This window comes from Gopherus flavomarginatus, chromosome 8 (genome assembly GCF_025201925.1).
Source record: "Gopherus flavomarginatus isolate rGopFla2 chromosome 8, rGopFla2.mat.asm, whole genome shotgun sequence".
NCBI lineage: Eukaryota > Metazoa > Chordata > Testudines > Testudinidae > Gopherus > Gopherus flavomarginatus.
In genome coordinates, this window is record NC_066624.1 from 10,424,758 (window position 1) to 10,447,405 (window position 22,648).

General features: G+C 43.1%; 1 protein-coding gene across 2 annotated transcripts in view; it reads left to right on the forward strand.

The window, feature by feature from the left end:
• The window catches only part of AFF2 (ALF transcription elongation factor 2), a 411,852-nt gene that overhangs the window by 221,563 nt on the left and 167,641 nt on the right, over nt 1-22,648 (forward strand). For both annotated transcript variants that reach the window (XM_050964719.1, XM_050964720.1), the window contains exon 4: nt 1,919-1,963. In XM_050964719.1, the coding sequence (XP_050820676.1) occupies nt 1,919-1,963 (45 nt within the window). The remainder of the gene's footprint in view (nt 1-1,918; nt 1,964-22,648) is intronic.

Below are 22,648 nucleotides of genomic sequence, written 5' to 3' on the forward strand. Positions count from 1 at the left end.
ATGACTTATTAGGTAAGATTATAAGAGTCAAATATACAAGATACCTGAGGAGTAAGATGGAGCATAACTGTGTACAGATGTATATGAATGATGTAAATACCATGGAGAGATATGAATTATTTAGAGTGATGGAGGAGGTTATCCATAGAAATGATAGGATGAAATGAAAAATGGGAAAATATAGCCTGTTTGTCAGGGGAAATGTCCTGACAGTGAGATCAATAAGTGTCAAAGAGTCTTTCAAAGGAAGCCTCCTTGCCTGAGACTTTTAGAACTAGACTGGCCAAAGCACTAGAAGAGAGGATAGGGAAAGAATCCTGCAGAAGACATACTAGATCACCTAATAGGTCATTTCTGTTTCTAGTTTCTACAGTTGTGTTAATTTAAACTTTCTGCCTGCATCAAGATTCGAGAATGAGGAAGAACACACAGTTAGAGCTTTGGTTGGGACAGCTACTACAGCATGTGCTGATGTGGGTGGGGATGGAGGGAAAAAGGCATGGCCATGGATTGGCTTCCCCTAACCAACCTCTAGTGACTAAGGATGAGATTTTTTTTCAAAGGCTCCAAGGGCATCTTTGCAAATATCCCCTCACATTGTGGCTGCTGTGTGCGTGGGGAGTGGGTTCATTGTGCACATTCCCCCGAATCTAGTGTACCCATGTAAGATAGCCATAATAAAAACCTATTGTATATGCATACAACTTAACTGTTGCCAAATGTATATACACACAAACCCCAAGTGCTCTTAAAATCCTGACAGTTATTTCTCATATATTCATTTGCAGTATTTAGGGTATTTGTGCTTTTTTCTACATTTAGTATGGGGAACTACACCTAATAGCAGGGGTCAGCAGCCTTTCAGAAGTTGTGTGCTGAATCGTCATTTATTCACTCTAATTTAAGGTTTTGCATGCCAGTAATTCATTTTAAAGTTTTTAGAAGGTCTCTTTCTATAAGTCTATAATATATAACAAAACTATTGTTGTATGTAAAGTAAATAAGGTTTTTAAAATGTTTAGGAAGCTTTGTTTAAAATTAAATTAAAATGCAGAGCCTCCCGGACCGGTGGCCAGGATCCGGGCAGCATGAGTGCCACTGAAAATCAGCTCGCGTGCCGCCTTCGGCACCCGTGCCATAGTTTGCCTACCCCTGGCTAATAGCATCAGTAATGTTTAAAGAACTATATTGCTAAGATGCAAGACTTTACGAGCACCTATGTGTCTGTGTGTGCATGTGTGTAGATTTAATGCATATTTTTAAGAGACATGGAAGATCTCTCAAAACTCTCAAGATGGAGTACAGTGTGCTTTTCAGTCTTCAGAGGATATTTCACCTGTAACAGGCTCAGGGAGTGAGAGACTGAGGAATCAGCAACTAGTATTAGAATCTAACCAGTATTTTTTCTATAGTACATGTTTAGAGTTTAAAATTTGTCTTGGCTCTTAGTGTATTACGCTGTACGATAAGATGCTTGATGATAACAGTTTAGTCTTCTTAACTGTTATCACTTTTGCCCTAAATTGTGGCATATTGTAAAGTTAAAATGTACCCTGCGTTCTCACTGAAATCTGAATATTGGAGTAATGGTTGATATCTTCATCGTTTATAAAATTTTCCAGCACTTTTAGTGCTCATTTTTAACTGTGGGGAAATCAGGGTACTATATTCTTTCTAAACAACTGTTTGTAGCAAAACACAAAAATATCTTTAAGAGATAGTAGAGATGTATCTTTCTACTGATTTAGATTGGTTTAAATTGGCAAATTCTGCTGGTAATGATCACTGGATGATGTGTATTTCAAATAATGGGGCATTTCCTTGTTAGCTATGATTTAATAGATCTATTTACTTCTCTAGTTGCTTTTAACCAATAAACTTTGCATTCTGTGACTGACTGACTTTTTTTTAAACCTAGGTTAGCCTTCCCAATGATTCCAGCTGTGTGGAAGAAATATTACGGGTGAGTTAAATCCTTTTGCTCCTATTTCATCTTCTAATTATAGTTCTGGTGTCTCATCTTTGTTCAGTAAGCTATACAGAGTTCACAATATTATATTTAAATAACACTATACTAGTGAGTACAAAATTAAAGATAATAAAATGTTAAGGTTTGCTAGGCCCAAAATATTACCTATGTTGGGGCCAGTTCTACATACTCTCATTTCTCCTCTTCCAAAGCCATGTCTACCCTACAGAGCCTATGTAGGCCTAACTATGATGCCATTGACCCTTAGTATAGATGCTGTGGAAGGAATTTTTCTGCCAGTATAGGAACATCCCCTCCCCAAACGATGTTAGCTATGCTGATTGAAGCACACTTCAGTCAGCATAGCTCAAGGTCTCTCAAACAGGTGTCACTGCTTGTGTAGGGAAAGCCCCTGGCAGGCTGGACCAGTGTGTTTACCTGCCCTGTCCGCAGGTCCGGCCGATCGCGGCTCCCACTGGCTGCAGTTCGCTGCTCTGGGCCAATGGGTAAACACACCGGCCCAGCCCGCCAGGGGCTTTCCCTGCACAAGTGGCGACCCCTGTTTGAGAAACCCTGGCATAGCTGCATTTACATTGGGGATTTTGCCGGCATGTCTCGAGGCGGTGTGGTTTTTTCCACACTTTTAAGTGTAGAGCAATCCCAGGTAATCCCAGTCACGGTTCAGGGCTAGCTGCACTCTTGACCGCTCTCAGTCTCAATGAGTGCAGCCCCTTCCGGTGATCAGCCTCTTGCGTTCCCATCCTGCTGGCAGAATCCCATGATTTTCCCACTCACAGTTCAGGTGCTAGGCTGCAACCACGCTGTGTACCAAACACAATTGCCTGGTGGTCCCAACTGGATTCAAACTCTGCAAATCTGCCCTTCAGGAGCTGTGAGCAGTGGTAAACACAGGTCTCAAAATAGTCTCTTACAAACAAAGTATTGTTTAATCTTAAGTGCAGGAACAAAATAGAAGAAGAAATAGGGTTTTTAACATAATAAACAGTCTACACTTATGAATAAAATTTACATATGCCTAGCTTATCCCAGAAACCCTAATCTTTGGGAATTTTAGGGGGTAGAGGGAAGGTCAGCCTGCACCACAGTGGTCCCTGTATCTCTCCCTCTTTGTGCTTCAGGGCATGGGCTTTTATCCACTCCAAAGTCCTTTGTTTCCATTTCATGTGTCAGAACCCTCCATTCTTCTGTCGCTGGCTACAATGCTGCTCTTAGGATAAAATTGCAGAGGGATCGACACCTGCACTGTCCTTTTAAACGTCTGTGAATGGAGGGCTATCAGAAATGTTTGCCTGCTTTCCTGCCTACCTACAAACTAACTCATACCTGAATTAATCCCTAATAAACATATAGCAAACACCACAATAACAATCAAACAAACAGGTGGTCATATAATATTAGTAATATAATCCTGGCATTTCTCACTGGAGCTGGTTGGGAATTTTTCAGCTAATCATTTTTTCATCAAAAAGTACACATTTGCCAAAACTGTTCATGAAACAGAGTCAGTTAAATGAATTTCCTCACTCAAAATAACATAGGGGGGAAAAGTTTATTCAGGTTTTTTTGGTTCACAACTTTTTTTGAAATTTTGACTTCTCATCCCGGTTCAAAATGGAGAAAAAATTCTGAAGTCTTGAAAATATTTTCAGGTAGGAAAAACATTTTCTGCCCAGCTTGATTTCCCATGTTCTCCACCATCCCATTGAAACCAATAAGAATACTCAGTTCAGAGGAGTTTGCCCTTTTATGTATGTATTATCTTCTGATGATGTTAATGCAGTTCTTCATGTGTTTCCAGTGTTCTTTTATAATTTGTGGTCCCTTTTAATCCTATGATTCTATGATTCTAAATCAATGTGGGAAGCTAGCACTAGTGTGGAATCTGATGATAATAAACGTGAAATTGTGTATCCCATGGAGTAATACATCCAAGGAAGGAAAAAACATTGGTTTCAAGCTTCCCAAGGTTGTTATGTAAAGAATAGAGAGGGAGGGAAAAAATAAGGTTGAAAAATTATTAAAAATACGTTTTGTGTTTTTAAACATATTTCTTCATCTCTGTTGTTTATATATTTGAATTATGTTTGTTAATATTGGAAGGAATTAACTGCTGGATGGGAAAGCAGTTATTTTCAGAAAAACAATGTCAAAAAGAAGTATAATGTACATGACCATTTCCAAGGGTCAGTCATTCGGGTGACGGTTTTAATGCATGAGCAGCACATATATTCACAAAACACAGGAATATCTTATGGGAATCTGATCCTGTTCCCATCAATGTTGATGGCAAATCTCCCACTATCTTCAGTGGCTGCATAGTTAGACCCTAGTATGTATTACTGCTACCCTTGTGACCTACCGCTAGTGATCTGCATTCTCATGGACTGAGGTTACATTTCTCAGGCCCAGCACTAAAGTTTGTTGAAGTCAATGTGAGTATCTTCATTTCCTTTAATGGGCTTTGGACCAGATACATACTCCCTAGGAGCCACTCTTGCTGATGTTGGGTAGCACCTTATTCTATGAATAGGCCTATTAAAATCAATGAAACTAAACTTAGTGTGAACAAAGTGCCAGAATCTGGCCTTAGGCTAATAGGGCTGACTAAACCTGGCTGTATTCTGCTCAGATACATCAGTGTGAATCCAGAGTAACTCCATCATAACCAAACATTTTACTACAAAGGCTGCTTATCAAACACTTTGTAACTATTGGCAAACTCTGCTTAAGAGAGAACCAGGCCTAACATACTGCTGAGGTGTATTTGCAAAGTTGTGTGGGGAACTTTCTCAGAGCCAGCTGGTAATATGCCTGGCTCCAGCCTGTTATGTCGGTCTCCCTTGAGTGCATTTCATCTCAAGTATTTAAGAAAAGTAAGGAAACTAAGCAATTTAACTGAGTTTCATCCTTAAGAAAGTTTCAATAACTCTTGCGTTTTGTTTGTTACAAGGCTTTGTATGTAGCAGAGACGTACACTGTGAGCTCTCTGATTTTAGAATTCTTTTTTTTTTTTTAGGCTGATCTTGGTTAGTGCTTTTGTAGACCGAGAAGTTTGGGATTCCTAATAGATGCTAACAAATAAAAATGGAGTTTAACTAAGTTTACGGTCAGAACTTACCAGCCAAGTGAGGGGGAAAGGTCCTGTGTCCGTTCAGACCCCTGAGTCTTCTGAGACAAAATTTCAGTGTTTCAGAATTCCTGAAACATTTAGTCACTTATGTCATCTTGTGTAAGTGCCTGGAAAACTGCTCATGATACCATAACTAAAGGTTAATGATAGACCAGTCTCCTGTTGATTTTGCTTTTCTAACCTGCATGGCTGAGAAGTTTTGTTTAAAAAAACCGTTGCCTTCAAACTAAAGCCAAACTGTAAAAGCAGTATGGTACATTTGCATTGATTACAGGTTACCAGCGCTAGACAGAGAGATGGAGATGGATAGATGGAGATAGATAGGCCTTCTTCTGTTCCAAAATATCTCTCTATTTAAAGACAATGTGATATCTGTGGGAAAGCAAATAAAATGAAAAAACAAAACCCAAGAAAATATTTTTCTTTATTCATATGCAACTAATAATATGGATTTAAATTAGCCTGTAAATTGCTAGTCATATTCAAAGAGAATTCATTAGAAAATTGTGTTACAAACTAGAAAAAAAGCCTGGATCCTTTAAACCAAGGTTTGGAGTCCAGTGCTTCTGTTATTTACACCAATGTGCTCTAATGTCGTTGTTCCATGTTGTTTGCATTGTGGTAACATGGAGAGGCCAGGGGCCATTGTGCTAGGCATTTTACAGACACATAACAAAAGGGCAGTCGCTATCCAAAGAGTTTAGGGTCTAAATGAATAGAGTTACTCTTGATTTACATCATTGCAAAGGAGAGGAGAGTCAGGCCTGCTGAGCATTCATTTACCTCACTTTGACTTTCAAAGTTGTGGCCAATATGGTTGTGGAATCAGTTCTGAGTATTGTGACCAGAGGCCAGTGTCTGCTTTCATGTATACGCCTGTAAATCGGAAGTAACAGTTTTGACTTTAATGCCTCTTCCTGTTACCTTTGGTGGATCTGATGCTACTAGATACTAGTTGCATGACTGGAACACCGTGACTGAGACTGTAGTCATCCCATGCACACCTGCCTGGAGCTTGCCACAGTCTAGCGATATATGTGTATAGGGAACCAAATACTGCCCTCAGATTCATTTTCAGCTCCTGTGCATTTCATTGTGCGGGCCGGGCAGGGGGCAAAATTTGTCCCAGTGAATGCAAGCTAACAGTGATGTTTCACTGCAACAAGATTTCTACAGAACACTGCAGGAATCTCCTTTAGGATGTATTAGCTCTGCCCTAGAAAATCTTGCTGACTCTGCAGGAATTCGAGCCTGCAAGAATCACTCTGCCAACCAGTGAAATGCAGCCACCTCTGGAACGAAATAGGTCATTGTACAAAACACTGCATAGAGCGTTAGAACAAGAAAAGATTATTTCATCCCTTGGAAATTCCAGGAGGAATTTTAGGAAGGCTGAATGTAATTACCCATATTGATTTTTAGGGCCAGATCTTCAGCTGGTGCAAACTGGCATAGCCCCACTGGAATCAAGATCTGGCCCTATATATAAAAAATAATCATTTCTGTGTTGCTAAATTGCTTTTTTTACAGTGAGGTAAACATTTAAATCTAAAAAGCCACTGCATAGCAGGGCACAAAAATTCTAGAAGGTGTCTATTTCACGGTAGTGTAGTGTCAAGTAACTGGATAGATTTCTGATATTATACAGACAGCTGTGATATTAATTAAAAGCTTTCTAGTCTAGAAGCAAAACAAATCCTAAATATAATTTAAATTGTAATTAGTATAAAAATGACTGAAGTTAAATGAGAAAAGTCTATAATTTATACTGTCTTCTCTTCTTCTGATGACTAGCTCATATCTAATGACATTGGAGAATATGTAAATTGATCAGCAGGTGAAAATGCCCTTGACTGGGTAAATTATGTGTAGTATTACCTTTCTCATGCCATTTGAAAGCACTAATGGATTTAATAGGTATTATCCATAGCGGAGGTGAGCCGTTCACAGAGCAAAATTAGCCTGTAACAGATATAGCCCGTTATTGGCCCCTCAGCAATTGTTTTCTCTTCTAAAATACAAACCAACACTGAAGAGCGATGCTAAACCTAATTATAATAATTGTAATTTGAAAAATACAGGTACGCTGTCCAGCGTGGTTACAAATGCACTTAGTAGCTGACAAGCAATTTAAATATTTTCATGTGAAATCTGGGTGTTTGCTGAGAGGGACATGATGTGAATTTAAAACAATTCTGCAGACGTCATTGGACAAGTGAATAATGAGCTGACTGGCCTAGTAAATCATGTGAACCCGTCAAATGTGGGAACACGTTGGGGAAGAGATGATGTCAAATAACAGTAACTTAGCAACCTAGCATTTAGCTGTCCAGAGAATGAGGAAGAGTAGCCACTTTTAAATAGCTGACTAAATAAACGAATCCCTATATGTCTTAGGTGTGCAGTAAAAATAGCCCTGCGCCGTATGTTTTCCGTCGAGCTCCTTTTTCCTCCTGGATAACGTGATTTATTATTTCTATTGAAATGAAAAAAGAGATTGAAAAGCAAATTCACGTGTAAATGTGTATCCATGCACTTGTACCTCGGCTGGAGGGAAGGCTCAGGAAGCACTCCTTGAACAGGCAGTCACCTGCTTTGAAGACTACAGGATGTCGCGAGTACTTTCTTCCCCTCCCCCTTCCCCTTTAGACCTCGTTTATGAACACAAAGACTTTTATGAGTAAAAATAATTAAAATAAATATAAAATAAAACAATTTTATTTCCCCAAAACAACACATTGCCAACTTTAAAATATTGTTTTCTCAGTAGATGAAGGGCCAATTTTTGCTCTTCCATCAGTGGAAATCAAAGGGTAGTTCCACTGACCAATGAATTGTTCTCTCGTTTACAACACTGTAAATGAGGAATAGCTCCACTTCCTCCTGTTGCTGTTCTAAGCTGATTTACCCCTGAATTATTCTGGTGTAAATGAGAGCAGAGCTTAGCCCTAAGCCTGCATCTAAGCACAGAATTCAGGCCAATGGGGCTATTATGTAGCCAGTACTCTGGAAATATGAGACTACTGGTTGCTTTGTTCAGACCAGAGTTTTGTAGCTGATCTTGTTAACACCAGCAGGAGTAATGCCAGTGAAGTCAATAGAGTTTCTTGGGCCTGCTTTTTCTGGTGTTTTACACTTTATATAGCCATTTAAACCAGTGCCACAGGAGGGCCCTGTCTTCAGCTGAGTTCGGGTTGGTGCAGGTCCAAGGGGAGCGCAAAGATGGCTGTCTGTATGCTACCTTATGCCCCCAGTTCTAGAGCAGTGACCAGTGCAATGTAAACTAGCCTGGGGATGCTCTAAGTTACATCTGAGTCATTCTGGCAGCTGAGGATCATTGGACCATTGCAGTATCCCGGACATGTCTCTTTACAGTGGCAATGCTCCTCAGTCGCCCCCTATGGAAGGCTGGCTATGCTAATTTTGTGCTAGAAGAAAGATTAAGGCACTGAAATATCAGGACCTCAGCAGTATAGACAGGTGGAAGTGAGATCAGTTTCAGGCCCCAAGTAATTTGCCTACAGAGATCTTATTTTGTATTTTTTAAATATTAAGCAAATTAGTTGGCAATGCAAAGACTGGTAATTACACAGGTCCATTCTGTCCTATCTATACTGGAACAACAGAAAGATTACAAACAGATAGAGGGAGCTTACACTGTACCTATTTCCAACACAATATTCAACTCTGTTTTCTTATCTCCATGACTGTAATATTTTAACACATATTTTGTAGAGCCAGATTGAAATGTTGCCAATTTCAGTCACATTATTTAATTCTACTATCGTTGCCAGATTTAAGATTACTGCTAAAATTACTATAAAGTAAATTGGCACCATCACAATGAACACAACATTGACTAGCATTTGGCAATGTGTTAATGTATCTGAAGAGAATAAGGTGATTCTTATCTGTCAAATGAATGAAAATGTACTAATTTGGTCCCATTTCCCATGCTCTTCACCAGCTCCGTTATACAAAAAGAACCACTTTGTAGGCTTTTTTTCTCTTTATAATCACCTCAAGAGTGAGTTAACATAGATTTTAATGTCTCACATGATATACATCCTTGCTCCCATTAAATACACTCAGTGTTATGGTAAAGATTGTAACAAAAATGGAAAACTGCACAAAAGGAATCCAGGTTGGGGATGAAGAGGGTAAGATTACCATTAACGATGGGAAAATTGGCTTAGGTGAGATAGGGCCAACCTCAAATATTGCTCAAACCCCTAACTGAAGTCAAACTGCGCCTCTTTGTGGTGTTTGAAAAAGTTTAGATAGCTTTTTATAATACTTTCAAATGCCTCTGAACTTTGAGGACGAGAGAGAACTGGAAGCAAAATACCAAAATACTGTGAGAGAGGCAGTTCCTGGGGGTTCTTACAGTTGACTGGCAACATGAACTTTTCTCACAAGATTACCAGTCCAGATTCGCAGGCCCAAGGGGCCCGAGTCTCCCCTCAGTTATGTCAATGTACATAAGGAGTAGTTCCATTGAATTCAGTAATGACTTTAGTGAAAGAGAGGAAAAAGAAGGAGGTCAATCCAGGTGGTGCTCAATCTGCCAGGAGGAAATATCCCTTGGGATTCACCATGGTGATAACTTACAGCGTTTGGCCCTTCACCAAAGATGTACTGAGTGTCCTCTCTCGAGTTCCTCAGGGAGCACATAAATCCCGTGTGAAAACTGTAGTAGAACGCTTTGAATGTACTCTCTCTGGCTGTCCTGAAGTACCAGATTACAAAGTGATAACAACTTGTGGCCTATGGAACAAGCTTCTATCAGGCATAAGAGCCACTAGAGGCTAGCATGCTCCACTTCTGTGTACTATGAAGATAAATCAATCTATAAATAAAGTCCTGGTTTGAAACACACCCCGTTAAATATTTCTCTGTTCTCCAATGAATCATTTCTGTATTTCATCTTATCCTGTCATAGTGAAACACAGTAAATGTGGGCATGAGTGTTTAAACTGCTGGCAATGTTACCTTTCGTTTAAGTAGATTAATAATGCGAAGTTTGCATAACAAATTCTGTGCCTTGGGCACAGAAATACAACATTGCAAACATATTTGAATGGAGCCATTAGGATTTGTGAATGAGCATGTGTTTTACAAACAGTTGTGGTATGAAATGACAGAACCAATAGCATTTTCTGTCAGATCTTTATCTTATAGAAGGGGAGGGCTGGACTCTGTCAGCCTTCAGGGCAGAGACTGCAGGTTTAAAGCAACAAGCTAAGATCTATGATGTACAGCTGGTGGGAAACCCCATTATAAATTAGCCAGGCCAAAGGAGTTGGTTGGTCCATTGAAGGATAACTTGGCCTCCATGTAGTTAGCTCAGAGAGATCACACGCTCTTTTCTCCTTCTCTTTCTTGGTAATCAGGGCTGGAGCTGGGGCTAAACAGATGTAGATGTCTAAGCAGGGTCACCCGGAGGGGCGGGGGGGCAAGTGGGGCAATTTGCCTTGGGCCCCACAGGAACCCCCACGAGAGTTTTTCAGCGGTCTTGGAGTGGGGTCCTTCACTCACTTCGGGGGCCCTGGAAAGCTCTCTCGGGGCCCGGGCCCCCGGAGCTTCTTCCGCTCCAGATCTTCAGCGGCAGAGGGGGTCCTTCCACTCCAGGACCCACTGCCGAAGTGCCCCGAAGACCCACGGTGGCGGCCCTGGGTGGCCCTGCGTCTAAGAAGGAAGATTGGTACTTCCAGGAATAAATTAAACCCAGCTGTCCCTTGCAATCCCATGGGACGCAGAGGGGGATGGAGTGTTGGAATCTCCTGTTCTGGGAAAGGCTGGCCCCACTACAACTGGTTTCTGGGGACATCCACTGTGACCCTCTGTATAATGAACAGAAGTACTTGTGGCACCTTAGAGACTAACAAATTTATAAGAAACTCAGAAGCAAGCCCCAGGTTGGAAAGGGAAATAAAAACCTGAGACTGGCAAGGAGTAGGGGGACTAAAATAGGGAAAGAACATGTTAAAAATTACTTAGGCAAGTTAGATGTCTTCAAGTCACCAGGGCCTGATGAAATACATTCTAGAATACTCAAGCTGATTGAGGAGACATCTGAGCCATTAACAATTATCTCTGAAAAGTCATGGAAGTTGAGTGAGATTCCAGAGGACTGGAAAAGGGCAAATATAGCACCAATCTATAAAAAATGGAATAAGGACAACACAGGGAATTACAGTTTAACTTCAGTACCCGTAAAAATAATGGAGCAAATAATTAAGCAATCAATTGGCAGACACCTAGAAGATAATAAAGGGATAACTAACTGTCAGCATGGACTTGTCAAGAACAAATAATGTCAAACCAACCTAATTGCTTTCTATGAGGAGGTAACAAGCCCTGTGGATAGTGAAGAAGTGGTAGATATGGTATATCTTGACTTTAGGAAGGCTTTTGATCAGGGCTTTGGCACCGTGCTCTGGCTCCGCTCCAGCTCCAGACAAAAACCTGCAGCTCCACTGCTCCGGAGCTACTCCGCACTCCAGCTCTGGGCTCCACTCCAAAGCCCTGATTTTGATACTGTCTCGCATGACCTTCTCATAAACAAACTAGGGAAATGCAACTTAGATGGAGTTATTGGGTGTATAACTGGTTGGAAAACCATTCCCAGAGAATAGTTATCAGTGGGTCAGTCAAGCTGGAAGGGCATAACGAGTGGGGTGCCCCAGGGATCAGTCCTGGGTCCAGTTCTGTTCAATATCTTTACCAGTGATTTAGATAATGGCATAGAGTACACTTATAAAGTTTGTGGATGATACCAAGCTGGGAAGGGTTGCGAGTGCTTTTGACGATAGGATTAAAATTCAAAATGATCTGGACAAACTGGAGAAATGGTGTGAAGTAAATAGGATGACATTCTATAAGGAAAATGCATAGTACTCCTCTTAGGAAGGAACAATCAGTTGCACACATACAAAATGAGAAAGTACTTCTAGGAAGGAGTACTGTGGAAAGAGACCTAGGGGTCATAGTGGATCATAAGCTAAATATGAGTGAACAGTATAACACTATTGCAAAAAAAAGCAAATATCATTCTGAATCAGAACCAGAGGGTAAGAAGAGGAAGCACAAGACAGATTCCTTCAATCAGAGTACTCTGAAACCCCTCTCAGGCAGGCCATTGAAGCTCTAGATATTCTGTTACACAAACCTCCTGTAGCAGGGTGGACCCCTGCTCCTGCCCTGAAGGGGTTAAAAACATCCCTGGGAAGGGGCTGTGGCTGGAGAAAGCAGCCTTTAGGCTGGGCTGATTCGGGAAGTGGCTGCAGCTGGAGCCATGCCCCAGCTGGGCAACAGGTCCTCATAAGAAGGCCAGAGGAGCATGAAGCAGTCAGTCTCTCTCTAGCGGTAGAGGGAGATGGGCCTGGCTGCCAGGAGCTAGAGACAAAGTACCTGAGGGGAGCAGGGCTGAGGAGCGGGGGGAGCTCTAGCCTAGAAAGCCCCAGGCTGAGGCCTAGTATTAGGCTAAAAGGTACTGGGGGCTGCAGAGGGCAGCCCAGGGGTAGGCTAGGGCAGCAGATCCAAACCCTGTTGCCTATGATGAGTGGCTGATACCGCAGTCTGCCCCAGTGAACGGGGGCTAGATGGAGACTGGGCAGTAGCCATATACTGAGGCAAAGTGGGGATAGAGGGTGGGGGTCCCCCAGGAATGGGAAACCCTCAGAGAAAGGGGTGACTGCTTGGGGGCAGCACTCCATGTAAAAGGGCACCAGGGACAGGGGGCCGGAGGACAGGTGGATCACCGCCCTGCAGAGGGTGCTCCGGGGCTGGAACCGAGCTAATTCCCAGAAGTAACCAGCAGGAGGCGCCGCAGGGGTGAGTCCGCTCGTCTACACCTCCCAAGAAGGAAAGTAAGGAGGAACATAAGGAGAAATGAGATGGGGCAAAGCCACTACCAAGGTTTTATAAGATCTGAAGCTACAACTGTATAACCCACTTCCTACCACGCTGGAGGTTGATGTTAGGGATGGGAGTATCGGGCTACAACCAATCATCTTAAGATTTTTTTTACCCACCTTCCCAATGTGCACCAAGCAAAATCTGACCTGTGTCACATCTCTTCTTCTCTGACCAAGAATATATAGATCCCAATCATGGGGCATTTCCTTCTATGGAGACTCAGGAGAAATTGAAGTGACATCATCCAGCCTGATGGCCTTGGCAGCCTCCATGTGATTTTCAGGGGCAATCACAACTTGGACAGACACTCTAGCAGGCATCATCTGTCTCAAAAGCAAGACATTCCAAGGTCCGAGGGGCTTCTGTCAAGAAATCTGTCTGACCACAGCCATTGTTTTGGATGCAACTGTGGATGCCCTGTGACTCATGTATACACCCCATCAGTATGTCCACACCATGCAGCCTTGAGACCACCACGCTCACAGCACATCTATTCGAACCCTTTCAGGAGGTGGTTTATACTTCCTATCCATCAAGCTCATCTCAGCTGATGAGGCCTTCAGAATAGGTCACTCCCTTCCTAATGGAAGTTGACAGATTTTCTTCTGCCCCCAGATGAGTTGAACATCTTTTATAAAGGATGTGTAGACATCTCATGAATTTTTTGGTAAGCATAAATAAAATTTCCTGTGCTCATCCCTGCCTCTTTCCCCCATGTGACCTTGAGATGCCACTTAGCCCTCAGTTTTCCTATCTATAAAATGGGAAATAATACAGCATATGGGTACAATTAGGCTAAATTCATTGTTTGCAAAGTGCATGAAGACCCTCAGCTGGAAAGTGCTGTACTATGTCAGGTATTACTGCTGTTCTGTTATAACAGCACAAAGGCAAGGCTCAGTCAAACATTTAAAATGACACTGGACGCTACGGGTTATCCATCTCTGTGGAATATTGCTAACATTTCCCTGCAGAAAGCAGGGTGCTGAATTATTATTTTGTCAAAAGCTGGGAATGATCGACAGGGGATGGATCACTTGACGATTACCTGTACTATTCATTCTCTCTAGGGCACCTGGCACTGGCCACTGTCGGAAGACAGGATACTGGGCTAGCTGGACCTTTGGTCTGACACAGTAGGGCCATTCGTATGTTCTTAATTTAACGTTCCGAACTCTCTTATGGACTTCCAATCTATTTCAGACATATATCTCAAATTGCCCTTAACTTTAAGGGGGAACATTATTGAATATGTAAGAGCCTTTCAATTTCTTAATACAGGACGTGTTTCTTAATATGCATGTGCGAAGAATGCACTCTCTATGGATAGAGAGATGTTTTTGAACTTTTCAGACTGTTGCATTAAAATTGTCACAATTGTTTAATTAGCCAGTAGATCCTGCCACGCTGATTTATGTCAGCCATGTAACATTCTCTGTGGATAGCTGGCAATTCCCTGACTAGGGCGATTTGTAGTTATGGCACTGTCATAGTTGTCAGTAGAAACTTCTATTTTCTACCATTTACAGCTCCTCTGTAAAAATTTGACCTGGGCCAAAACTTCCATTCAAAGTCCTCACCCAAGAATAAATAGATTGTTACATGGAGATTAAAAAAAGTATCCTCCTGAGCCTGTAGAGGAAAGAAACAAATACAATATGGACATTTACTGGTTCAGGAGATCTTGCACAGCTAGACCAGAAAATCCATGTGGCCAGAAAATCACTGCTCTTGGATAAGGTGCTGAAGTGGGGCCCAGGAAAACTGGGTTCCATTCCCAGGTCTGCCTCTGGCCTGCTGAGTGACCTTGGGTAAATCATTTCCCCTTCCTGTGCCTCAGTTTTCCTATCTGTAAAATGGCAATGATGATTAAGGCTAAGATTTAGTCATGGGTATTTTTAGTAAAAGTCATGGACAGGCCACAGGCAGTAAACAAAAATTCATGACCTATGACCTGTCCAGGGCTTGTACTATATACCCGTAATTAAAACTTGGGTGCTCTGGGGTAAAGGGCGGCCCGGGAGCGCCACGGGTGCTCTGGAGCAAGGGATGGCCCAGGGACGCCACGGGTGCTCTGGGGGGAGAGGCAATGTATAGCCCAGGACCACTGCTGGAGCTGGGTGGGGCAGCTGCTGGTGCTGTGGGGGCAGCAGTATGTGGTCCGGGGCAGCCACTGGTGCCATGGGAGAGGATGGCGACCCGGGACCAGCACTGGTGCTGGAGAGTAGGGGGCAGGGACACGCAGCCCGAGACCACCACTGGAGTTCGGGTGGGGTGAGGGCAAGACTGCCCCAGCAGCAGCTGGCCCAGGGGCCACCCCAGCTGCTCAGGCGGCCTTGGAATCAGTCGCATCAGCCACTGTAAAGGTCCTGAAAAGTCACAGAATCTGTAACTTCTGTGACCTCCGTCACAGACTCGCAGCCTTAATAATGATACCAGTCTCTCTTTTGCAAAGCGTTTTGCATATTGTGATGAACAATGCTATAGAAAAGCTAGGTGGTATTATTACAGTGGTCCCTTCTGGCTTCAGAATCTGTGCATCTCTGGGTACAATGCAAAACAGGCATTTTTTATTAAATAAATTGTTATTGCCTCTCTCGCCCTCTCTTTAGATGAGAGGAGACTTAATAAAACTGTTCAGAACCTCAAAAAAAATTGAGTTTGGTTTGAGGATTGGGTGGAAGTTTTGGGAGGTGAGTCAATTTGGTTTTGACTGAATCTGTGTCTGGTTATAACTGTATTTGGGCTTTCTGACCTGTACACCTCCGTTCCTAAGGATGAGTTGCCAGTTTGCCTGGAAAAGGAGATCTCTGCAGATACTTTAATACAAATTGGGGCTCAGATTTAGTCATGAAGCGCTCCTTCGTAAGCGAAAAAAGTGTCAGCAGAGTTTTCCATTGGAGGCCTATTCCCATGAAAACAGTTGTCACTCTTTTTTCCTCAGCAACTGAGCTTTTGTTACCTTTAAAAGAAGTTTTCATGATGTCCTCATTACCATTTTTCTTAATGCGATAACTGTAAACTTCAAGAAAGCTATCATGTTTGAAAGGTTACAGCCGCCCTTAGAAATGTTATACTAACTGCTTATGTTCTCCTTTGAAAAGGTTGAGACTGGGGATTTCACTAAATATATCATTTTGTCTCCTTTTGCTGCAGCATTGTCATTTTATAGTGTCTTTCACTTATAACACAAGCTATCCTTCAAAAAGAATGCCGTGTTACTGCATCTAGCCTTTGTATCTCTCCAGCAAAGTGAGATCAACAACTCCCTTTGGTAATTGCTGGAACATGATAATAAATTGCATGTTGTACTGAAAAAATACTCCTTGGCAGGTTTATTCCAGTTCCACTTTGTATAATAACTGGCAATTGTCATTGCTTGACACTTGCTGGAGTTATGAATAACACTAGCTGCTTAGAGCTAACTAGCAGAGTAATCGTGGTTCTGCTGGGTGGTCTCTACTTGGGCATCTATCCAGCGTGCTTGTATGACCCCTGATAAACCATTGCTAATGAACAGTCTGCTAGTGCTTTCGAGCCAGCTGAAGGCAACAAAGACAATCCATGTCATAGTCTGGTAATTTAGATACACTTTTGAAGGATGCTAATAAATTAGAGAGGGTTCAGAGAGGAGCCACAAGAAAGATTAAAAGATTAGAAAACATGCCTTATAGTGTTAGACTCAAGGAGTTCAATGTATTTAGTTTAACAAAAGAATGTTAAGGGGTGACTTGATTATAGTTTATAAGTGCCTGCATGGGGAACAAGTGTTTAATAATGAGCTCTTCAGTGTAGCAGAGAAAGGTATAAAGCAAACCAATAGCTTGGAGTTGAAGCTGGAAAATACTCAGACTGGAAATAAGGCATCATTTTTTAACGGTGAGAGTGATTCACCATTGCAACAATTTAGCAAGGGCCACCATGGATTCTCTATCGCTGACCATTTTTAAATCAGGATTGGATGCTTTTCTAAAAGATCTGCTCTAGGAATTATTGTGGGGAAGTTCTTGGGCCTGTGGCATATAGGAGGTCAGGGAAAGCCCTTGGCGGGCCAGGCCGGTTTGTTTACCTTCCGTGTCCGCAGATTGAGCCAATCACGGCGCCCAGTGGCCGTGGTTTGCTGCTCCAGGCCAATGGGAGCTGCTGGAAGCAGTGGCCAGCGTGTCCTCGGCCCACGCCACTTCCAGCAGCTCTCATTGGCCTGGAGCAGCGAACCGCGGCCACTGGGAGCATGATCAGCCTAACCTGCAGATGCAGCAGGTAAACGAACCAGCCCGGCTCGCCAGGTCTTTCCGTGCACAAGCAGCAGAACAAGTTTGGGAACCACTGGACTAGATGATCACAATGGTCCCTGCTGGCCTTGGAATCTGTGAAACTAAGAATCTATGACACCAATTGCAGGAATTCTCTGGCCACCCGGGACTTGCTAAGTCATCACAATAGTGCACCTTGCATTGTTGGCTACCCCAAGCTTTCCCAGTTATAAGTGAGGCTAGGACTTGTTTTTCAGTTATTCATTCAATAGGTTCCAGTATTGTGCTGGGCACTGCACCAGACACAAAGTGAGACAGTTCCTGCTCCGAAGAGTTTACAGTCTCAAACATTGGATTAATGGGATATTACAACAATCTGTAACTCACTAGCCCTCTTTTTCTCCTATGACTACAGGGGTGTTAACAGGCCACTTTTCCTTGAATGGTCCCTTAGGGTATGGCTACACTTGCAACCGTACAGCGCTGCCGCGGGAGCGCTTTGAAGTGTGAATGTGGTTCCAGCGGTGCGGGTACTCCACCTCCCCGTGGAGATTAGCTTACAGTGCTGGGAGCTGTGCTCCCAGCACTGGGGCACTGTTTACACTGGCACTTTACAGCACTGTATCTTGAAGCGCTCGGGGGTGTTTTTTCACACCCCTGAGCGAGAAAGTTGCAGCGCTGTAAAGCACCACTGTAGCCAAGGCCTTAGAATATGTGCTAACTACTTATGTGAAACTATCTATTCAACCTTGTCATTTAGTCTGTACAGTCTCGGAGGCAGACATAGAGAAGATCTGATATGCTGAGCAGCTTGTGTGCATTGTGAGTGACGTGAATCTTTAGTTGGGACTTGTAGGAGGTTAGAAAGGTGGAGTGGCAAACTGGTAGGGAAATGGAGAAGCCACTCCATGCGTGGGAGCTGGTTTGGAAGAAGACAAGGAAATGGTGAAAAAAACCCAGTCTCTAAAAGGCTTGAGCTAAAAGAGAATTTCCAAGTGTTTATCTCTTCTGCCTTCTGACACACGTTTGAGAGATTTTGACATTTCAGTAAGAGGCACTGGTGACACATTGCCGCCAGTCCATCATAGTCCATCAGTGTACGAAGGGAGAGCTACATTTCCACACATACACAGGGAAGTTCATATTCCAGTACTGATCTTGTGGCAGTGAAGGAGATCTGGCAGAATCTTTGGTCTGGGTAAAAAAGCAGCCTCGGGAAAGGCTTTCTCAATACACATGATACAATACTCTGTGCTAGCTTCAATTGTTTTGATTTCATTAAAATTGTGTTTGGAATCACAATCACGGTTTATATAAAATAACTTGGGTTAAACTCAAATGGAACATAAAGTGTCATTTTTTAAAGTCTTCCTCCATATGCCAAATCAAGTGATCAGTGCTCTTGTATTAAGAATAAAGCTAATGTGTTATTGCGTCAGGTTGCTGCTGATGAAATCCTTAGGGATTTGAGTGGAATCATCTTCAGCATATTGTAAGGATGTGGATTTTAAACTGGCTACACTGGGCCCAAGACTGAGCGTGCAGGGTAGAAAGAAGTGTTTCAGTCTCCTAAACAAATTGTGCAATTTAGTTATGCCCATTATTGAATTTGGAGATGTTTCTTTTCACTGCTCAAGTGTTAGTGCTTCAGAAATTAAATGGGCTTCATAATAAGTTACATAGATCTGTCTTGTCATGTGAATAAATAACCATTCATTGTATTTTGTATGAAAAAAAATGAATTGATTACATCTGGCAATGAAAAGGAGGTGGTATAATTTATTGTACAAATGTGCACAGGGTAGCACCGTAGGGTGTTCACAGTCTTGTTTTGTAACTGTAAATTGTAATTATGTTCTCTTCTCAGTGCAAACCCTAAGTTTGGGGGTTTCAAGGAAGAAAACAGTCAATATGAGACATGCTTTTTTGCTTGTGTAGCTCTGAATGGATGGAACAAATTACCAGATTCCCTTAAACAATTACCAGTGCTGAATAGTTTCAAAAAAGCAGTTGCTTATTTGCTTGAAGGAACCCTGCCAATGTTTTTTAAATTGCAGAGATGAAATTATATGTTGGTATTAGTAACTTTTCAAAGAATTAGCTTTTTATTGCTTATTGTGCTTTTGTTTATATGATGCTGTTCTATTGTCAGGATGTTATGCTGGAATATAACAGTTCAATGTGTACTTCCTGTCTCCTGGGAGCTGCATGAAAATTAGATGTGCCATCCCAGGAGATTATTCCAAGCAAGTAACATTTTGAATGAAGAAAATAAATGGAATATGACTGTGCCTGTCAGTGGAGTTGGGAAGCTGTGGGAGGCATTGTAATAGCAGTGCTAGGCCACAGCAAGACTTCATCACTATGTATTGGGCAATAGAGTCATTAGTTTAGTCACCCAGAACAAGATGCAGAAAGATGCTGGAATTTTTTGTAGGGGACTTCTGGTGCAAGTGACTGAAAAGGATCCAAAAAGGTACAAGACATTTGTACGGATCACATTAATGTCTATAGCTCCAGCTGTTCCCATTAATATATTTTGGAAGGGTATTAAACATCCTGCCTTAGTGTTTGAGCCAGTTTTTAACTATTAGTGCGTAAGCTGAGTCCTAATGTGAGATGTGAAGAAGAGCTCTGTGTAAATTCAGAAGCTTGTCTCTCTTCACCAATAGAAGTTGGCCCAGTAAAAGAACAGATTTAAAAATTTTATTAAGACGATTTTTAAAAAAAAAGAACAGTAGAGAGTTTAAGCATAGACGTTTCTGGTTGTCAGGGAATAACATGCAGATTATCGAGGGTGCTAAATTTGGTTTAAGATTAGGTGGCATAAGGAATACATAATCTGCAATATCCCCAATTGGAGGTGAAAGGTTGATGGGTCACAGTACAGAAACTGAGATATGAGGGTATGAAGTTCATAAAGTGGCTAAGTATAACGAGTGGATATGATGATGAGGATGGATTGACTCTCATTTGGGGAGATTTAATGTTCAGGGAGTTTATGGTTCCAGTTGATATGGTCCAACGGAGAAAGTCTCTTGGTCCCTTTCTTGTAGTCGAAGAACGATGTCACTCTGGTTCACACCTCCTGGTACTGTCGGGGGCTGGTGATGTGCTCGATGTAGATGTCTCTGGACTATGGGATGGTGTCTGAGACAATGAGGCGCTGCATGAGCCATGCATAGTGTCGACCGATTCCACAGGTCCGCAGCACATGCTCATTGCAGGGGTCCCAGGCGCCCAGGGCTCCAACAATCAGGATGTCCATCTGCACCTCGTATCCCTTCGCTCTCAGGGTGTCGGCCAGTGGGCATACTTTGGCAGCTTACAAGCTCGGGCTTCCCAAAATGCTGGGATTCTGTTCTCAAAGGAGACCGTGACATTGACGAGGATGATCTTTTTCTTGGTCTCATCAGTGAAGACAATGTCAGGTCGTAGGTGGCTGTCGGTACCGGGGATGGCGCAGTTCACAGAGATCTCCCCCAGGCTTGGTGTGATGGCTTTCACGAGGTGGTTCTGAATGGTATTGTGATGCAGATGCCAGGCTCTGGAGTGGGGTTTGCAGTTGCACAGGACGTGGGGCAGGGTCTCATTGGAGTAGCTGCACATCCTGCAACGCTTGTCTCGGTTCCCATGGCGGACGGCTCCGTTGAGCGAAATGCAGTTGAGCCAGGCACACTGGATGAACCACCAGTCAGTGAAACGGGTGAAGCTGCCCACAGCAAGGAAGTGGTTGCTGGCGTCCCTCTTGCTGGTCAACTCAAAGGCTTTACCCTGGACTGGTTTACGCTTCAGGGTTTCCATGTACAGCGAGTGGATGGCAGCCTTCAGGGTCCTCTCTAGCAAGCCCCTGGCACTCAGGGTGACGATTGTGTTGTCATCGGACCTGATCTGCGGCACCCGGACTCCCAGCTCCTGGCGCTCCTCGCACCACTCCCAGCGGCAGCCGATGCGCTTTCCCAGGCAATGCGTGGCGTTGCAAGTGCGGGACCACAGTGAAGTGATGTCGCACCCGTCCCATCAGAATTCCCCCTCCAGTAAGCCGCGTGGGAAGGTGGCGATGTCTTGGTTGGAGGAGGTTCTGCTGATCCACTTCTCTGTTGCTTCACGCAGGGCGTTTGCTGCTATATTCCTTACTGTGGCGTCGGGACATGTCGGCAGGCGGAAGGCGTGGGTGATCACCACGACATTGCACAGATCACCCATGCGGGGGACATTGGTGCCACCCTGCCTAGGGGAGATGTAGACCATATTGCCTGATGCTCATTGTCCCCCATCTGCCTTCTGTGGGATTCATGTACCTTCCTCTAAACCATCTGGGGCTGGCCACTGTCAGAGACAGGACCCTGAACTAGGTGAAGCTCAGGTAGGATCTCTTCCAGCAGATGATACCAGCCAACAGGACAGTTCTTAAGATGTGTTAATATTTGTATGGCACAGCATGACACACTTGCTTAGCCAAGCTGCAGGGCCTTGATTGCCCATGCCACTTATGTGAGAAGAGTGGATGTACCATGCTCTTGGCTTTATGGAAGGGGAAGGGCCATCTCAGAGGCATCATCTGTTGGCCTCTCCCTGAGACCTTGCAGATGCTGCTATGTAGACATTCTGCAGGGTGTTGGCTGGCCAAAGCGGACTGAGCTGGGGATCAGCTATATCATCCCATGCTCAAACCCTGGATTTACCCGTGGAAACCCAGGCAGGAATTAATGCTAATGACTGAGGCAATGGCAGTAAGGCTCAGGGCTCCAGCTTCTGTGAATCTGGGATGTCTTTCCCATCATATCCCATGATACTCCAGTCTTGTGAGTCCTCACCTTTCCTTTAATCCCTTCCCACTGTCTCATGGCAACTTTCCCTTCTATTTCCCCGTGAAGTTCTGCTTGGTTTGTTAGGCGGGACTATTCCATTTGGCTGATTCAGTTCGGAAAGCCTGTCACTGCCCTTCTACATGTTACTCACACAGATAACCTAAACATGGCAAGAAGAGCGATGGTAAACTGCAAACTCTTAATTATGAGCCCATAGGGGAGTAGTTTTCCTTTCAGAAGGGACCTGATTTAGGACTTCTGCTCCAACTAAAATTCCTACTAAAGCCAAAGGAAGTTTTGTCTGAGTCAGGAGTCTCAGGGTTTTGATCCCTCTCTTTCTCTCTCTTCCTATGTTCATTGCCTTCTTAAGCTACAGTTCCTAATCAAATTTCAGAAGGGACTCTATTATATGGACTGGAACTACTTTCTGGAGTGGACCAGAGTCACTGCATTGTAACACTATTGTATTTAGTAGCTTCATTATTTTCCCCAAAATAGTTTCCTGAGCTGAGCTATCTTCCCACTGTAATGGAACATTGTTTTA